The sequence below is a fragment of the Pseudophryne corroboree genome, chromosome 1 (assembly GCF_028390025.1).
Source record: "Pseudophryne corroboree isolate aPseCor3 chromosome 1, aPseCor3.hap2, whole genome shotgun sequence".
NCBI classification, from domain to species: Eukaryota; Metazoa; Chordata; class Amphibia; order Anura; family Myobatrachidae; genus Pseudophryne; species Pseudophryne corroboree.
In genome coordinates this window covers 724,434,799-724,452,271 of record NC_086444.1, presented here as the reverse complement: position 1 = coordinate 724,452,271, position 17,473 = coordinate 724,434,799, and the positions used below count along the sequence as shown (strand labels likewise).

Below are 17,473 nucleotides of genomic sequence, written 5' to 3'. Positions count from 1 at the left end.
TCTATTACTGCGAGTATCATGAGCGTGCATACCCACTGTAATGAAAATCTGGTTACGAGGTCCGCCAGTTAAATATGCCCCACAGTGTCTCTCCCTGGGCTCTAGTTAAATTGTCTACAAACAGATTGTTGACACATTTAGAGTGTCAACATCGTGAATTAGGTGCTATTAGGGTTAGGATTAGAGTTAAACTACAGTTAGGGTTAGGCTGCAGTTAGGGTTAGTACGATCAACATAATGTCTTTGTCCGTATTCTCAGTGACAACTTACAACATTGTATAAAGTATGACTGTGAAGAAATCTTTGTAGGGGATTTCATAACAACAAGTACTTCAATCATACACTTAACACATGAGCTGTTTTATACCTCACAACTTTTCAGTACAGAGAATAGGGACCCTCGTGCGGTGTAGGCGCTTGCGACCTCGAAAGGGTTGTGGCCTCAGATGGGAGGGGTATGGTCTCTGCAAAAAGGGCATGGCCTCATGGCACAGACCTAGTTTTGTGCATTTTGGGGGCGTACTCAGTGCTTCCCGAGCAACTGGGCAGCCCCCTGCTCACCTCCATTTACTGTAGAGATGCCATGCGCATGGCATCTATTCAGAGATCACTCACTGCTTTGCAGAGCAGCAGGTGATCAAAGTATCCCCCAACTGCCCCCCCACCCACTGGACACTGCGACTCGTGGATGGGACAGCTGTATACGGGACAGTTGGGAGGTGTGCTGTTTTTGCCTGTTTGTTATGCCTACTAATTTGAACAGTATGTAAGCTAATTGCATTTCTTAGCTTAGACCACTGTATACAAGCTAGCTGCAGACTAGTATGAGCTACTGAGGCAGTCCCTGTCCAGAACTAATCTGCAGCCACACACTGCATAGATCTATAGATCTGATTAGATGCAGTGGTCTAAGCTAGTGATGAGCGGGTTCGGTTTCTCGGAAACCGAACCCCCCCCCCGAACTTCACCCTTTTTACACGGGTCCGAGCCATACTCGGATTCTCCCGTATGGCTCGGGTAACCCGAGCGCGCCCGAACGTCATCATCCCGCTGTCGGATTCTCGCGAGATTCGGATTCTATATAAGCAGCAGCGCATCGCCGCCATTTTCACTTGTGCATTGCAAATATTAGGGAGAGGACGTGGCTGGCGTCCTCTCCGTTATTGTTGAATTTGATTGTGCATTATTGCTTAATTCATTGTGGGGAGGACTGGGGAGCAGCTGTATAATATAGGATGAGTACAGTGCAGAGTTTTGCTGATCAGTGACCACCAGTTATCCGTTCTCTGCCTGAAAAAAACGCTCCATATCTGTGCTCAGTGTGCTGCATATATATCTGTGCTCACACTGCTTAATTGTGGGAACTGGGGAGCAGCTGTATTATATAGCAGGAGTACAGTGCAGAGTTTTGCTGACAGTGACCACCAGTATACGTTGTCTGCCTGAAAAACACTCCATATCTGTGCTCAGTGTGCTGCTTTATTTTAATGTGGGGACTGGGGACCACCGGTATAATTAATATTATATAGGAGGAGTACAGTGCAGAGTTTTGCTGACAGTGACCACCATTATACGTTGTCTGCCTGAAAAACACTCCATATCTGTGCTCAGTGTGCTGCTTTATTGTGGGGACTGGGGAGTCGGGACCACCAGTATAATATTATATAGGAGGATTACAGTGCAGAGTTTTGCTGACACAGTGACCACCAGTATACTATATATAGCAGTACGGTACGGAAGGCCACTGCTGTACCTACCTCTGTGTCGTCATTAAGTATACTATCCATCTACATTCTATACCTGTGGTGCATTTTAGTTTTGCAGTTTGCTGACACAGTGACCAGCAGTATACTATGTATAGCAGTACGGTACGGAAGGCCACTGCTGTACCTACCTCTGTGTCGTCATTAAGTATACTGTCCATCTACATTCTATACCTGTGGTGCATTTTAGTTTTGCAGTTTGCTGACACAGTGACCAGCAGTATACTATGTATAGCAGTACGGTACGGAAGGCCACTGCTGTACCTACCTCTGTGTCGTCATTAAGTATACTGTCCATCTACATTCTATACCTGTGGTGCATTTTAGTTTTGCAGTTTGCTGACACAGTGACCACCAGTATACTATATGTAGCAGTACGGTACGGAAGGCCACTGCTGTACCTACCTCTGTGTCGTCATTAAGTATACTATCCATCTACATTCTATACCTGTGGTGCATTTTAGTTGTGAGCAGTATATATAGTAGTAGGCCATTGCTATTGATACTGGCATATAATTCCACACATTGAAATATGGAGAACAAAAATGTGGAGGTTAAAATAGGGAAAGATCAAGATCCACTTCCACCTCGTGCTGAAGCTGCTGCCACTAGTCATGGCCGAGACGATGAAATGCCATCAACGTCGTCTGCCAAGGCCGATGCCCAATGTCATAGTAGAGAGCATGTAGAATCCCAAAAACAAAAGTTCAGTAAAATGACCCAAAAATCAAAATTAAAAGCGTCTGAGGAGAAGTGTAAACTTGCCAATATGCCATTCACGACACGGAGTGGCAAGGAACGGCTGAGGCCCTGGCCTATATTCATGGCTATTGGTTCAGCTTCACATGAGGATGGAAGCACTCATCCTCTCGCTAGAAAAATGAAAAGACTTAAGCTGGCAAAAGCACAGCAAAGAACTGTGCGTTCTTCTAAATCACAAATACCCAAGGAGAGTTCAATTGTGTCGGTTGCGATGCCTGACCTTCCCAACACTGGACGGGAAGAGCTTGCGCCTTCCACCATTTGCACGCCCCCTGCAAGTGCTGGAAGGAGCACCCGCAGTCCAGTTCCTGATAGTCAAATTGAAGATGTCACTGTTGAAGTACACCAGGATGAGGATATGGGTGTTGCTGGCGCTGGGGAGGAAATTGACAAGGAGGATTCTGATGGTGAGGTGGTTTGTTTAAGTCAGGCACCCGGGGAGACACCTGTTGTCCGTGGGACGAATATGGCCATTGACATGCCTGGTCAAAATACAAAAAAAATCAGCTCTTCGATGTGGAATTATTTCAACACAAATGCGGACAACAGGTGTCAAGCCGTGTGTTGCCTTTGTCAAGCTGTAATAAGTAGGGGTAAGGACTTTAACCACCTCGGAACATCCTCCCTTATACGTCACCTGCAGCGCATTCATCATAAGTCAGTGACAAGTTCAAAAACTTTGGGTGACAGCGGAAGCAGTCCACTGACCACTAAATCCCTTCCTCTTGTAACCAAGCTCCTGCAAACCACACCACCAACTCCCTCAGTGTCAATTTCCTCCATACCCAGGAAAGCCAATAGTCCTGCAGGCCATGTCACTGGCAAGTCTGACGAGTCCTCTCCTGCCTGGGATTCCTCCGATGCATCCTTGAGTGTAACGCCTACTGCTGCTGGCGCTGCTGTTGTAGCTGCTGGGAGTCGATCGTCATCCCAGAGGGGAAGTCGGAAGACCACTTGTACTACTTCCAGTAGGCAATTGACTGTCCAACAGTCCTTTGCGAGGAAGATGAAATATCACAGCAGTCATCCTGCAGCAAAGCAGATAACTCAGGCCTTGGCAACCTGGGCGGTGAGAAACGTGGTTCCGGTATCCACCGTTAATTCAGAGGCAACTAGAGACTTAATTGAGGTACTGTGTCCCCGGTACCAAATACCATCTAGGTTCCATTTCTCTAGGCAGGCGATACCGAAAATGTACACAGACCTCAGAAAAAGACTCACCAGTGTCCTAAAAAATGCAGTTGTACCCAATGTCCACTTAACCACGGACATGTGGACAAGTTGAGCAGGGCAGACTCAGGACTATATGACTGTGACAGCCCACTGGGTAGATGTATTGCCTCCTGCAGCAAGAACAGCAGCGGCGGCACCAGTAGCAGCATCTCGCAAACGCCAACTCGTTCCTAGGCAGGCTACGCTTTGTATCACCGCTTTCCAGAAGAGGCACACAGCTGACAACCTCTTACGGAAACTGAGGAAGATCATCGCCGAATGGCTTACCCCAATTGGACTCTCCTGGGGATTTGTGACATCGGACAACGCCAGCAATATTGTGCGTGCATTACATCTGGGCAAATTCCAGCACGTCCCATGTTTTGCACATACATTGAATTTGGTGGTGCAGAATTATTTAAAAAAATGACATGGGCGTGGAAGAGATGCTGTCGGTGGCCCGAAGAATTGCGGGCCACTTTCGGCATTCAGCCACCGCGTACAGAAGACTGGAGCACCACCAAACAATCCTGAACCTGCCCTGCCATCATCTAAAACAAGAGGTGGTAACGAGGTGAAATTCAACCCTCTATATGCTTCAGAGGATGGAGGAGCAGCAAAAGGCCATTCAAGCCTATACATCTGGCCACGATATAGGCAAAGGAGGGGGAATGCACCTGACTCAAGCGCAGTGGAGAATGATTCCAACGTTGTGCAAGGTTCTGCAACCCTTTGAACTTGCCACACATGAAGTCAGTTCAGACACTGCCAGCCTGAGTCTGGTCATTCCCCTCATCAGGCTTTTGCAGAAGAAGCTGGAGACATTGAAGGAGGAGCTAAAACAGAGCGATTCCGCTAGGCATGTGGGACTTGTGGATGGAGCCCTTCATTCGCTTAACCAGGATTCACGGGTGGTCAATCGTTGAAATCAGAGCACTACATTTTGGCCACCGTGCTCGATCCTAGATTTAAAACCTACGTTGTATCTCTCTTTCCGGCAGACACAAGTCTGCAGAGGTTCAAAGACCTGCTGGTGAGAAAATTGTCAAGTCAAGCGGAACGTGACCCGTCAACATCTCCTCCTTCACATTCTCCCGCAACTGGGGGTGCGAGGAAAAGGCTAAGAATTCCGAGCCCACCCGCTGGCGGTGATGCAGGGCAGTCTGGAGCGAGTGCTGACATCTGGTCCGGACTGAAGGACCTGCCAACGATTACTGACATGTCGTCTACTGTCACTTCATATGATTCTCTCACCATTGAAAGAATGGTGGAGGATTATATGAGTGACCGCATCCAAGTAGGCACGTCAGACAGTCCGTACGTATACTGGCAGGAAAAAAAGGCAATTTGGAGGCCCTTGCACAAACTGGCTTTATTCTACCTAAGTTGCCCTCTCTCCAGTGTGTACTCCGAAAGAGTGTTTAGTGCAGCCGCTCACCTTGTCGGCAATCGGCGTACGAGGTTACTTCCAGAAAATGTGGAGAAGATGATGTTCATCAAAATGAATTATAATCAATTCCTCCGTGGAGACATTCACCAGCAGCAATTGCCTCCACAAAGTACACAGGGACCTGAGATGGTGGATTCCAGTGGGAACGAATTAATAATCTGTGAGGAGGGGGATGTACACAGTGAAAGGGGTGAGGAATCGGAGGATGATGATGAGGTGGACATCTTGCCTCTGTAGAGCCAGTTTGTGCAAGGAGAGATTGATTGCTTCTTTTTTTGGTGGGGGCCCAAACCAACCAGTCATTTCAGTCACAGTCGTGTGGCAGACCCTGTCGCTGAAATGATGGGTTCGTTAAAGTGTACATGTCCTGTTTATACAACATAAGGGTGGGTGGGAGGGCCCAAGGACAATTCCATCTTGCACCTCTTTTTTTCTTTCATTTTTCTTTGCAGCATGTGCTGTTTGGGGACAATTTTTTTGAAGTGCCATCCTGCCTGACACTGCAGTGCCACTCCTAGATGGGCCAGGTCTTTGTGTTGGCCACTTGTGTCGCTTAGCTTAGTCACACAGCGACCTTGGTGCGCCTCTTTTTTTCTTTGCATCATGTGCTGTTTGGGGACTATTTTTTTGAAGTGCCATCATGCCTGACACTGCAGTGCCACTCCTAGATGGGCCAGGTGTTTGTGTCGGCCACTTGTGTCGCTTAGCTTAGCCATCCAGCGACCTCGGTGCAAATTTTAGGACTAAAAATAATATTGTGAGGTGTTCAGAATAGACTGGAAATGAGTGGAAATTATGGTTATTGAGGTTAATAATACTATGGGATCAAAATGACCCCCAAATTCTATGATTTAAGCTGTTTTTTAGTGTTTTTTGAAAAAAACACCCGAATCCAAAACACACCCGAATCCGACAAAAAAATTTCGGTGAGGTTTTGCCAAAACGCGTCCGAATCCAAAACACGGCCGCGGAACCGAATCCAAAACCAAAACACAAAACCCGAAAAATGTCCGGTGCACATCACTAGTCTAAGCCTATAATTACAATTATATATAGTTAGAATCAGGGCCGGGGCTAGGGTATTCGGCGTCCCCCCCCTCCCTGCAAACTATAAATTTGCACCCTCCCTCCTACACTTCATAACGGGAAAAGGGGTGTTGTCTCTTAAGGAAGGGGCATGGCCACACAATAGTACCCCCAATTCAAACTACGCCATACAGTAGTGCAATCTTATTCACATTATACCACACGTAGTGCCCAAGTCACATTATACCACATAGTAGTATCCCTTACACATAATGTAGAGGGTAAATTTACTAAGATGAGAGTTCTATTTAAGATGGGATGTTGCCCACAGCAACCAATCAGATTATTCTTCTCGTTTATCTAGCACATTCTAGAAGATAATACCTGAAATCTGATTGGTTGCTATGGACAACATTCCATCTTAAATAGAACTCCCATCTTGGTAAATTTACCCATAGTAGTGCCCCTTAAACGTAATGCCCGCAGTAGTAGTGCCCCTTACACATAATGCCCAGAGTAGTAGCGCCACTTATATACACAATGCTTACAATAGTAGTGCCACTTATATATATAATGCACACAGTAGTAGAGCCACTTATACACATAATGCCTATAGTAATAGTGCCACTTATATACATTATGCCCATAGTAGTAGTGCCACTTATACATTATGCCCATAGTAATAGTGCCACTTGTACATTATGCCCATAGAAGTAGTGATGCTTGTACATTATGCCCATAGTAGTAGTGCTGCTTATACATTATACCCATAGTAGTAGTGCCCCTTGTACATTATGCCCATAGTAGTAGTGCCCCTTGTACATTATGCCCATAGAAGTAGTGATGCTTGTACATTATGCCCTTTAGTAGTAGTGCTGCTTATACATTATACCCATAGTAGTAGTGCCCCTTGTACATTATGCCCATAGTAGTAGTAACCCTTGTACATTATGCCCATAGTAGTAGTACCCCTTGTACATTATGCCAATAAAAGGAGTACTACTTGTACATTATGCCAATAGCAGTATTGTCACTTGTACATTTTGCAACATAGACACAGCACTGCACTTACATGATGCCCCCACTTCTGCTACTGCCACCATCTGTCTCGGCACCTCCCCAAGTTCTCCTGTTAACCCTCCACAATAGTACAGTCATCGCCTCCTCCCAATCATGTGGTGTGATGGAGCACTGTCCACGACATTTTTCTCCATGCTGTAAGTGGAGCTGAAACCGTTGTCAGGGTGAACAGGGATGAGTGAGCCCAGCAGCTTGCTGCTCAGGAAGACTGCTGCCAGCGCTGATGTCTGTCATATAGTTTGACAGGTGCAGCGTGCGGTCGGCAGTAAAACGGACAGCAGCAGGGTGGTGGTATATGGGAGAGAGCGCCTTTCATGCTCAGCGCCTATCTGTGTTGCATAGTTTCGCTGAGCGGATATCGCCTGGCCTGGTTAGAATTACTAGGCTTGCTACAAAGGAGGTAGCAGCTTATGTGTTAACTGTTCGTGGTATGGAAGGTTGTACCTGTATCTTTATTATATTTGAACCTACTGAAATTAGACCATTAGATCCAAGCCTCAAGGCCCATACACACTAGAAGATATATTTCACAGATATGAGCGATGACAGTTGTGAAAGATCAAATCATTCAGATCGTTCTAGTGTGTACACAGCAAACGTGTTAGTTTGAAGCAGATTGTCAGTGTTCCATGCATGCAGATCAATCCTGTCAATCCCAGCAGAGCAGATCGTTCGTCGCTCAGATGAATTGGGATCGGGTGACCAGCAGTCGGTGTCACGATCCTAGGCACGGCGATTCCCCAGATACGCCAATCTGCGAATGCCTGCCACGTGACACCGCTACTGGATACCTTAGCGCGTGTGTTAATTTCACAAAATCACTGCCACCAATGTTTAGGGTATGACCCAAGGCAAACTTATGGCTTTTACCTGCACCTAGAATTATTAATATTTTGGTAACGCCTCTTTCAGAGAGTTAGGTTGGATACACAACAGAAACCAGATCTAAAATTAGATTATTTAATTCAAGTAAAACACTTCAAAGCTTATGTTACAGAAAAAAGAAAGTTACATGAATATAATGATAAAAAGTGAAAGTCACAGCAGAAAGACAACTTCAAGAAAATAAAAATAGGAAGATAAACCCACAGCACGCATGCAGAGTAGAACGATGAGGTGAAGTGAAGCCGCTTCGGATATATCGGTACATTACAGAGCCAAAATGTTCTCCTGACTCGCTTCTTTGATAATGGACAACTTACACTCTGTGGGTCTCCTATTTAAAAAAACATGCTGCCCCTTCAACCCCCCTCCCTCTGGAGTGTTACTGTTAACCCTTCCATAAGTCAGAGAAGGTATTGAGTGTCAGCTCATACTGGGCTTCCCGGCTACTCTCTCAGGGGCGAATGGCCTTATCTTCTTCTCCTTTGAAGCTCTGGCCATGGTTCTTTTGTAAACAAATGGCTAGTTCTGAGAGGACACAGAGCAGGAAGAGCTTAACACCTCTCTGGCCCTAGCTATGGTTCTGGGGTAATTAAACTAAACTAAATTTCACACCTAAGCAGTTAGTGTGTCTCTGAGTTCTGTGGCTACAATGAAATGCCAGCAGATCAATCAAGCTTCAACCATTTAACATGCAAAGACAGTTATCACATACTGGTATTGATACTAGAGATGAGCGGGTTCGGTTCCTCGGAATCCGAACCCGCCCGAACTTCAGTTTTTTTTACACGGGGCCGAGCGACTCGGATCTTCCCGCCTTGCTCGGTTAACCCGAGCGCGCCCGAACGTCATCATCCCGCTGTCGGATTCTCGCGAGGCTCGGATTCTATCGCGAGACTCGGATTCTATATAAGGAGCCGCGCGTCGCCGCCATTTTCACACGTGCATTGAGATTCATAGGGAGAGGACGTGGCTGGCGTCCTCTCCGTTTATAGAGAAGAGAGTGAGACTAGAGTAGAGAGAGACACAGTAGTAATTTTGGGGAGCATTAGGAGGAGTACTTTAGGAGGAGTACTACTACTTGCTGAAGTGATAGATAGATAGTGTGACTGTATAATGTATATCTGACTTGTGGGGGAGACACTGACAGTGGGGAGCAGTTAGAGTCTGAGAGCAGGACTTGCTGCCAGAGTGCCACACTGCCATTGTGACCACACTGACCACCAGTATAATATATATTGTGATTGTCTGCTTAGGAGTACTACTTGCAAGTTGCTGATAGTGTGACCAGTGACCTGACCACCAGTTTAATAATCACCACCAGTTTAATATATATAATATATATATATAATTGTATATAATATATATATAATATTGTATACCACCTACCCGTTTTTTTTTTTCTTTCTTCTTCTTTATACATACTACTATAGTAGCTTACTGTAGCAGTCTGCGGTGCTGCTGAGCTGACAGTGTCCAGCAGGTCCGTCATCAGTCATTACATAATAAATATATCTACCTGTCCGGCTGCAGTACTAGTGTGATATTATATATATATATATATATTGATTTCATCTCATTATCATCCAGTCTATATTAGCAGCAGACACAGTACGGTAGTCCACGGCTGTAGCTACCTCTGTGTCGGCAGTCGCTGGTCCATCCATAATTGTATACCACCTACCCGTGGTTTTTTTTTTTCTTTCTTCTTTATACATACTACTATAGTAGCTTACTGTAGCAGTCTGCGGTGCTGCTGAGCTGACAGTGTCCAGCAGGTCCATCATCAGTCATTACATAATAAATATATATTATATACCTGTCCGGCTGCAGTACTAGTGATATTATATATATATATTGATTTCATCTCATTATCATCCAGTCTATATTAGCAGCAGACACAGTACGGTAGTCCACGGCTGTAGCTACCTCTGTGTCGGCAGTCGCTCGTCCATCCATAAGTATACTAGTATCCATCCATCTCCATTGTTTACCTGAGGTGCCTTTTAGTTGTGCCTATTAAAATATGGAGAACAAAAATGTTGAGGTTCCAAAATTAGGGAAAGATCAAGATCCACTTCCACCTCGTGCTGAAGCTGCTGCCACTAGTCATGGCCGAGACGATGAAATGCCAGCAACGTCGTCTGCCAAGGCCGATGCCCAATGTCATAGTACAGAGCATGTAAAATCCAAAACACCAAATATCAGTAAAAAAAGGACTCCAAAATCTAAAATAAAATTGTCGGAGGAGAAGCGTAAACTTGCCAATATGCCATTTACCACACGGAGTGGCAAGGAACGGCTGAGGCCCTGGCCTATGTTCATGGCTAGTGGTTCAGCTTCACATGAGGATGGAAGCACTCAGCCTCTTGCTAGAAAAATGAAAAGACTCAAGCTGGCAAAAGCACCGCAAAGAACTGTGCGTTCTTCGAAATCTCAAATCCACAAGGAGAGTCCAATTGTGTCGGTTGCGATGCCTAACCTTCCCAACACTGGACGTGAAGAGCATGCGCCTTCCACCATTTGCACGCCCCCTGCAAGTGCTGGAAGGAGCACCCGCAGTCCAGTTCCTGATAGTCAGATTGAAGATGTCAGTGTTGAAGTACACCAGGATGAGGAGGATATGGGTGTTGCTGGCGCTGGGGAGGAAATTGACAAGGAGGATTCTGATGGTGAGGTGGTTTGTTTAAGTCAGGCACCCGGGGAGACACCTGTTGTCCGTGGGAGGAATATGGCCGTTGACATGCCTGGTGAAAATACCAAAAAAATCAGCTCTTCGGTGTGGAAGTATTTCAACAGAAATGCGGACAACATTTGTCAAGCCGTGTGTTGCCTTTGTCAAGCTGTAATAAGTAGGGGTAAGGACGTTAACCACCTCGGAACATCCTCCCTTATACGTCACCTGCAGCGCATTCATAATAAGTCAGTGACAAGTTCAAAAACTTTGGGCGACAGCGGAAGCAGTCCACTGACCAGTAAATCCCTTCCTCTTGTAACCAAGCTCACGCAAACCACCCCACCAACTCCCTCAGTGTCAATTTCCTCCTGCCCCAGGAATGCCAATAGTCCTGCAGGCCATGTCACTGGCAATTCTGATGAGTCCTCTCCTGCCTGGGATTCCTCCGATGCATCCTTGCGTGTAACGCCTACTGCTGCTGGCGCTGCTGTTGTTGCTGCTGGGAGTCGATGGTCATCCCAGAGGGGAAGTCGTACTCGTAAGCCCACTTTTACTACTTCCACCAAGCAATTGACTGTCCAACAGTCCTTTGCGAGGAAGATGAAATATCACAGCAGTCATCCTGCTGCAAAGCGGATAACTGAGGCCTTGGCATCCTGGGTGGTGAGAAACGTGGTTCCGGTATCCATCATTACTGCAGAGCCAACTAGAGACTTGTTGGAGGTACTGTGTCCCCGGTACCAAATACCATCTAGGTTCCATTTCTCTAGGCAGGCGATACCGAAAATGTACACAGACCTCAGAAAAAGAGTCACCAGTGTCCTAAAAAATGCAGCTGTACCCAATGTCCACTTAACCACGGACATGTGGACAAGTGGAGCAGGGCAGGGTCAGGACTATATGACTGTGACAGCCCACTGGGTAGATGTATGGACTCCCGCCGCAAGAACAGCAGCGGCGGCACCAGTAGCAGCATCTCGCAAACGCCAACTCTTTCCTAGGCAGGCTACGCTTTGTATCACCGGTTTCCAGAATACGCACACAGCTGAAAACCTCTTACGGCAACTGAGGAAGATCATCGCGGAATGGCTTACCCCAATTGGACTCTCCTGGGGATTTGTGGCATCGGACAACGCCAGCAATATTGTGTGCGCATTAAATCTGGGCAAATTCCAGCACGTCCCATGTTTTGCACATACCTTGAATTTGGTGGTGCAGATTTTTTTTAAAAACGACAGGGGCGTGCAAGAGATGCTGTCGGTGGCCAGAAGAATTGCAGGACACTTTCGGCGTACAGGCACCACGTACAGAAGACTGGAGCAACACCAAAAACGCCTGAACCTGCCCTGCCATCATCTGAAGCAAGAAGTGGTAACGAGGTGGAATTCAACCCTATATATGCTTCAGAGGTTGGAGGAGCAGCAAAAGGCCATTCAAGCCTATACAGTTCAGCACGATATAGGAGGTTGAATGCACCTGTCTCAAGCGCAGTGGAGAATGATTTCAACGTTGTGCAAGGTTCTGCTGCCCTTTGAACTTGCCACACGTGAAGTCAGTTCAGACACTGCCAGCCTGAGTCAGGTCATTCCCCTCATCAGGCTTTTGCAGAAGAAGCTGGAGACATTGAAGGAGGAGCTAACACGGAGCGATTCCGCTAGGCATGTGGGACTTGTGGATGGAGCCCTTAATTCGCTTAACAAGGATTCACGGGTGGTCAACCTGTTGAAATCAGAGCACTACATTTTGGCCACCGTGCTCGATCCTAGATTTAAAACCTACCTTGGATCTCTCTTTCTGGCAGACACAAGTCTGCTGGGGTTCAAAGACCTGCTGGTGAGAAAATTGTCAAGTCAAGCGGAACGCGACCTGTCAACATCTCCTCCTTCACATTCTCCCGCAACTGGGGGTGCGAGGAAAAGGCTCAGAATTCCGAGCCCACCCGCTGGCGGTGATGCAGGGCAGTCTGGAGCGACTGCTGATGCTGACATCTGGTCCGGACTGAAGGACCTGTCAACGATTACGGACATGTCGTCTACTGTCACTGCATATGATTCTCTCCCCATTGAAAGAATGGTGGAGGATTATATGAGTGACCGCATCCAAGTAGGCACGTCTCACAGTCCGTACTTATACTGGCAGGAAAAAGAGGCAATTTGGAGGCCCTTGCACAAACTGGCTTTATTCTACCTAAGTTGCCCTCCCACAAGTGTGTACTCCGAAAGAGTGTTTAGTGCCGCCGCTCACCTTGTCAGCAATCGGCGTACGAGGTTACTTCCAGAAAATGTGGAGAAGATGATGTTCATTAAAATGAATTATAATCAATTCCTCCGTGGAGACATTGACCAGCAGCAATTGCCTCCACAAAGTACACAGGGAGCTGAGATGGTGGATTCCAGTGGGGACGAATTGATAATCTGTGAGGAGGGGGATGTACACGGTGATATATCGGAGGATGATGATGAGGTGGACATCTTGCCTCTGTAGAGCCAGTTTGTGCAAGGAGAGATTAATTGCTTCTTTTTTGGTGGGGGTCCAAACCAACCCGTCATTTCAGTCACAGTCGTGTGGCAGACCCTGTCACTGAAATGATGGGTTGGTTAAAGTGTGCATGTCCTGTTTATACAACATAAGGGTGGGTGGGAGGGCCCAAGGACAATTCCATCTTGCACCTCTTTTTTCTTTAATTTTTCTTTGCGTCATGTGCTGTTTGGGGAGTGTTTTTTGGAAGGGCCATCCTGCGTGACACTGCAGTGCCACTCCTAGATGGGCCCGGTGTTTGTGTCGGCCACTAGGGTCGCTTATCTTACTCACACAGCTACCTCCTTGCGCCTCTTTTTTTCTTTGCGTCATGTGCTGTTTGGGGAGTGTTTTTTGGAAGGGCCATCCTGCGTGACACTGCAGTGCCACTCCTAGATGGGCCCGGTGTTTGTGTCGGCCACTAGGGTCGCTTATCTTACTCACACAGCTACCTCATTGCGCCTCTTTTTTTCTTTGCGTCATGTGCTGTTTGGGGAGTGTTTTTTGGAAGGGCCATCCTGCGTGACACTGCAGTGCCACTCCTAGATGGGCCCGGTGTTTGTGTCGGCCACTAGGGTCGCTTATCTTACTCACACAGCTACCTCATTGCGCCTCTTTTTTTCTTTGCGTCATGTGCTGTTTGGGGAGGGTTTTTTGGAAGGGACATCCTGCGTGACACTGCAGTGCCACTCCTAGATGGGCCCGGTGTTTGTGTCGGCCACTAGGGTCGCTTATCTTACTCACACAGCTACCTCATTGCGCCTCTTTTTTTCTTTGCGTCATGTGCTGTTTGGGGAGGGTTTTTTGGAAGGGACATCCTGCGTGACACTGCAGTGACACTCCTAGATGGGCCCGGTGTTTGTGTCGGCCACTAGGGTCGCTTATCTTACTCACACAGCTACCTCATTGCGCCTCTTTTTTTCTTTGCGTCATGTGCTGTTTGGGGAGTGTTTTTTGGAAGGGCCATCCTGCGTGATACTGCAGTGCCACTCCTAGATGGGCCCGGTGTTTGTGTCGGCCACTAGGGTCGCTTATCTTACTCACACAGCTACCTCATTGCGCCTCTTTTTTTCTTTGCGTCATGTGCTGTTTGGGGAGTGTTTTTTGGAAGGGCCATCCTGCGTGACACTGCAGTGCCACTCCTAGATGGGCCCGGTGTTTGTGTCGGCCACTAGGGTCGCTTAGCTTAGTCATCCAGCGACCTCGGTGCAAATTTTAGGACTAAAAATAATATTGTGAGGTGTGAGGTATTCAAAATAGACTGAAAATGAGTGGAAATAATGGTTATTGAGGTTAATAATACTTTGGGATCAAAATGACCCCCAAATTCTATGATTTAAGCTGTTTTTTAGGGTTTTTTGAAAAAAACACCCGAATCCAAAACACACCCGAATCCGACAAAAAAAATTCGGTGAGGTTTTGCCAAAACGCGGTCGAACCCAAAACACGGCCGCGGAACCGAACCCAAAACCAAAACACAAAACCCGAAAAATTTCAAGTGCACATCTCTAATTGATACATCAATTGGAATAATACAAATTTCAATCATGCCCATTTCGATGTAACCCAGATGTGTTGGCATCACATCCATTGATACGTCACTCGGATCCTGGTATCATCTATATTGATATCATACTACTTATTAACAGGCCTATTCCTACTTGTAATAGCCTGGATCATGACACCTCCCCCTTTAAGATCAGTATGGGTGCAGTGGCACGTCAGGCCAAAGTCTCCTATGACCTTTTCACACAGGGTTTATACTTAACCACACACAGGGCATTTGCAGAGATTGATCAATACAATATTATTTGCAGTTACACACGTTCTGGCATCAGAATGGAATCATGACAGTCGACATGTTGGCAGTAAGCATAACGACACCGGGATCTTAGCGCCATGCTGCAGGCTTGGTGGCTTGCTGCGTTTGCCACAGGTTCTATTCCTACTATATGGGCATCGTGGACACTTACAAGTGGGAATAGCCCTGGGCCCCCTCCCGGCATTCTGGCAAGCGGGATTCTGGCGAGCGGGATCCCGGCATCGGTATGCTGACCGCCAGGATCATAACTACATCCCGTTCAGATACATAAACATTTTGCATATATCAGCAAAACAGGTGCGGTGTAGAAGATCTACACTGTCTAGATAGACAGTCAATAGGTCGGCGCCATTAGGTTAACAGGTATTAATTGTGTTCAACATGCATTAGGTCCACAAGATAAAATGGTCAATATGATAATGGTCAACACAAAAATGGTTTTTTTTTTGGCCACATCTTATTTCACATTCTGTGACCACCATCAGTAGAAACATAGACCGTTGTGAGTTCGCCTCGCTTTGGCCAAGGTGGCTAGCTCCACTACCGATGCGCTTGCCACAGGTTGCTATTCCCAGTCATAGTCCACATGGATTATAAACCAAACAAATGTTGGGAAAACATGTAAAAAAAAAAAAAAAAAAAAACCTCAAAAGTGTCAATCTTTTAAACCTGTTGGCCTTAAGCACTGTCGACCTTTAATCTGTCTCTTGTACCTGTTGACCTAATGCATGTCGACCTAATGACAAACAGAATGTTAGTGCTTTTATTTGCTTTTAAAAAGTATCATAATCAATACTGATTTACCAGTATATCATATTCATCATTAAAACATCAGAATTAATTGTTTCCTGAGTGTTTATAAAAACATAGCAGATTCTGGATATCACTTTATTCTGTTGTAGTGGAAAATGCAATATATTCTCATAGCTGAACATATACTTACTGTGTGCTGTGTCCATTTACGTTTCCTTCTCCAATACTGCCATCTACTGGTACTCAACAACACTAGAACACACCAGTCAGTTTTTTCTAATTATACATATTGACAATATTTTTTAGGGATAGTGCTATTATTGGAAGTTCTGTTATTTGTAAGAATTTACTTTCAAATGTTCTAGTACTATAAAGCAGAACTGAGAATTTTGTCCTTTAGTTTGATAAGACAAACTCATAAGTATTACATGGTGATACAGTGAGTGAAGTAGGGAAAGCGTTAACAAGAATACTTCTTTTAGATTCTGCTCATACTGCCATTAATTATGCTGCTGTTATAATAGTGATTGCAGAGCAGCTAGTCATACCAATGTCGGGTGAGTTGAAGCAAATTGGTGGCAAGACATGAGTTGTCTCTGCTGCCCTCTGCAGTTTATCAGCATTGGTATCCGGTTGACAGATCTACAGTAAAAAGATAGTATAGTTAATAGGTTAACCCCAAATGGTCGACATGCAAAAGGTCTACAGGATCAACAGGTCGGCAGGTTCAAAAGGTTGACATGACAATGATCCACACAAGTTTTTATTTGTTTTTTTTTTTTCACCTTATCATTTACCATCCATCTGGACTGTGAAGCATGGCGAGTGTATATGTGTCCACTAATTTGGCTCAGGTATGGCGAAACATAAAAAAAATTACACCATAAAGCAATGACACCTTTTGACCCTGTCGGCCTTTTGCATGTCGACCATTTGCGGTCGACCTATTGACTTTCTTTTTACTGTAGATCTATTGAACCGCATTATGCCACTTGATGTTTACCAAGTTCTAAAGTAGATCATCCAGTATTGCCATGAAGCTCTGCTTATGTGATTTAACTAGTAACCAAGCTAATATTTCTATATATTCTTCTACTTTTCTCTCTCAGATCATATTTGAGATGTCATACTGGACACTTGTGTCAGGACTTGCATTTGTCATCAGTCCAATCATTTATTTCCTGTTGTCACTTCTTACACAAACATTTCCATTCTTCAGAGTGATGCCAACCATATTTCAGTTTCCAGGTAAGAGAGATAATGATTGCTTATCATGTTATGATTTCTTTATCCTAAGAAATTTTCTTAAGTATTCATTATTCATATACTTATATTTTGTTGCTGCCATAATCTCTTTGTATCTTGAAACCACGATTTGAACCACATTGATGTTGCGTCTATGTAGGATATAATAAAGAACATAAAAGGAATTCAGAGATATGGGGGGAGAGGGAATATTCAATTAGAGCAGCTAACTGATCCTCTGGGGCTATCTGGGATTTTATTTCACCTGCCCAGATGAAGGAGAA

The 17,473-nt window shown here is 45.6% G+C and overlaps 1 protein-coding gene across 3 annotated transcripts in view; it reads left to right on the top strand.

Moving 5' to 3' along the window:
• ATP8B3 (ATPase phospholipid transporting 8B3) overlaps window positions 1-17,473 on the top strand; it is a 937,871-nt gene that overhangs the window by 754,579 nt on the left and 165,819 nt on the right. For all 3 annotated transcript variants that reach the window (XM_063915843.1, XM_063915834.1, XM_063915853.1), the window contains one exon: window positions 17,054-17,192. In XM_063915843.1, coding sequence (XP_063771913.1) covers window positions 17,054-17,192 — 139 coding nt within the window. The remainder of the gene's footprint in view (window positions 1-17,053; window positions 17,193-17,473) is intronic.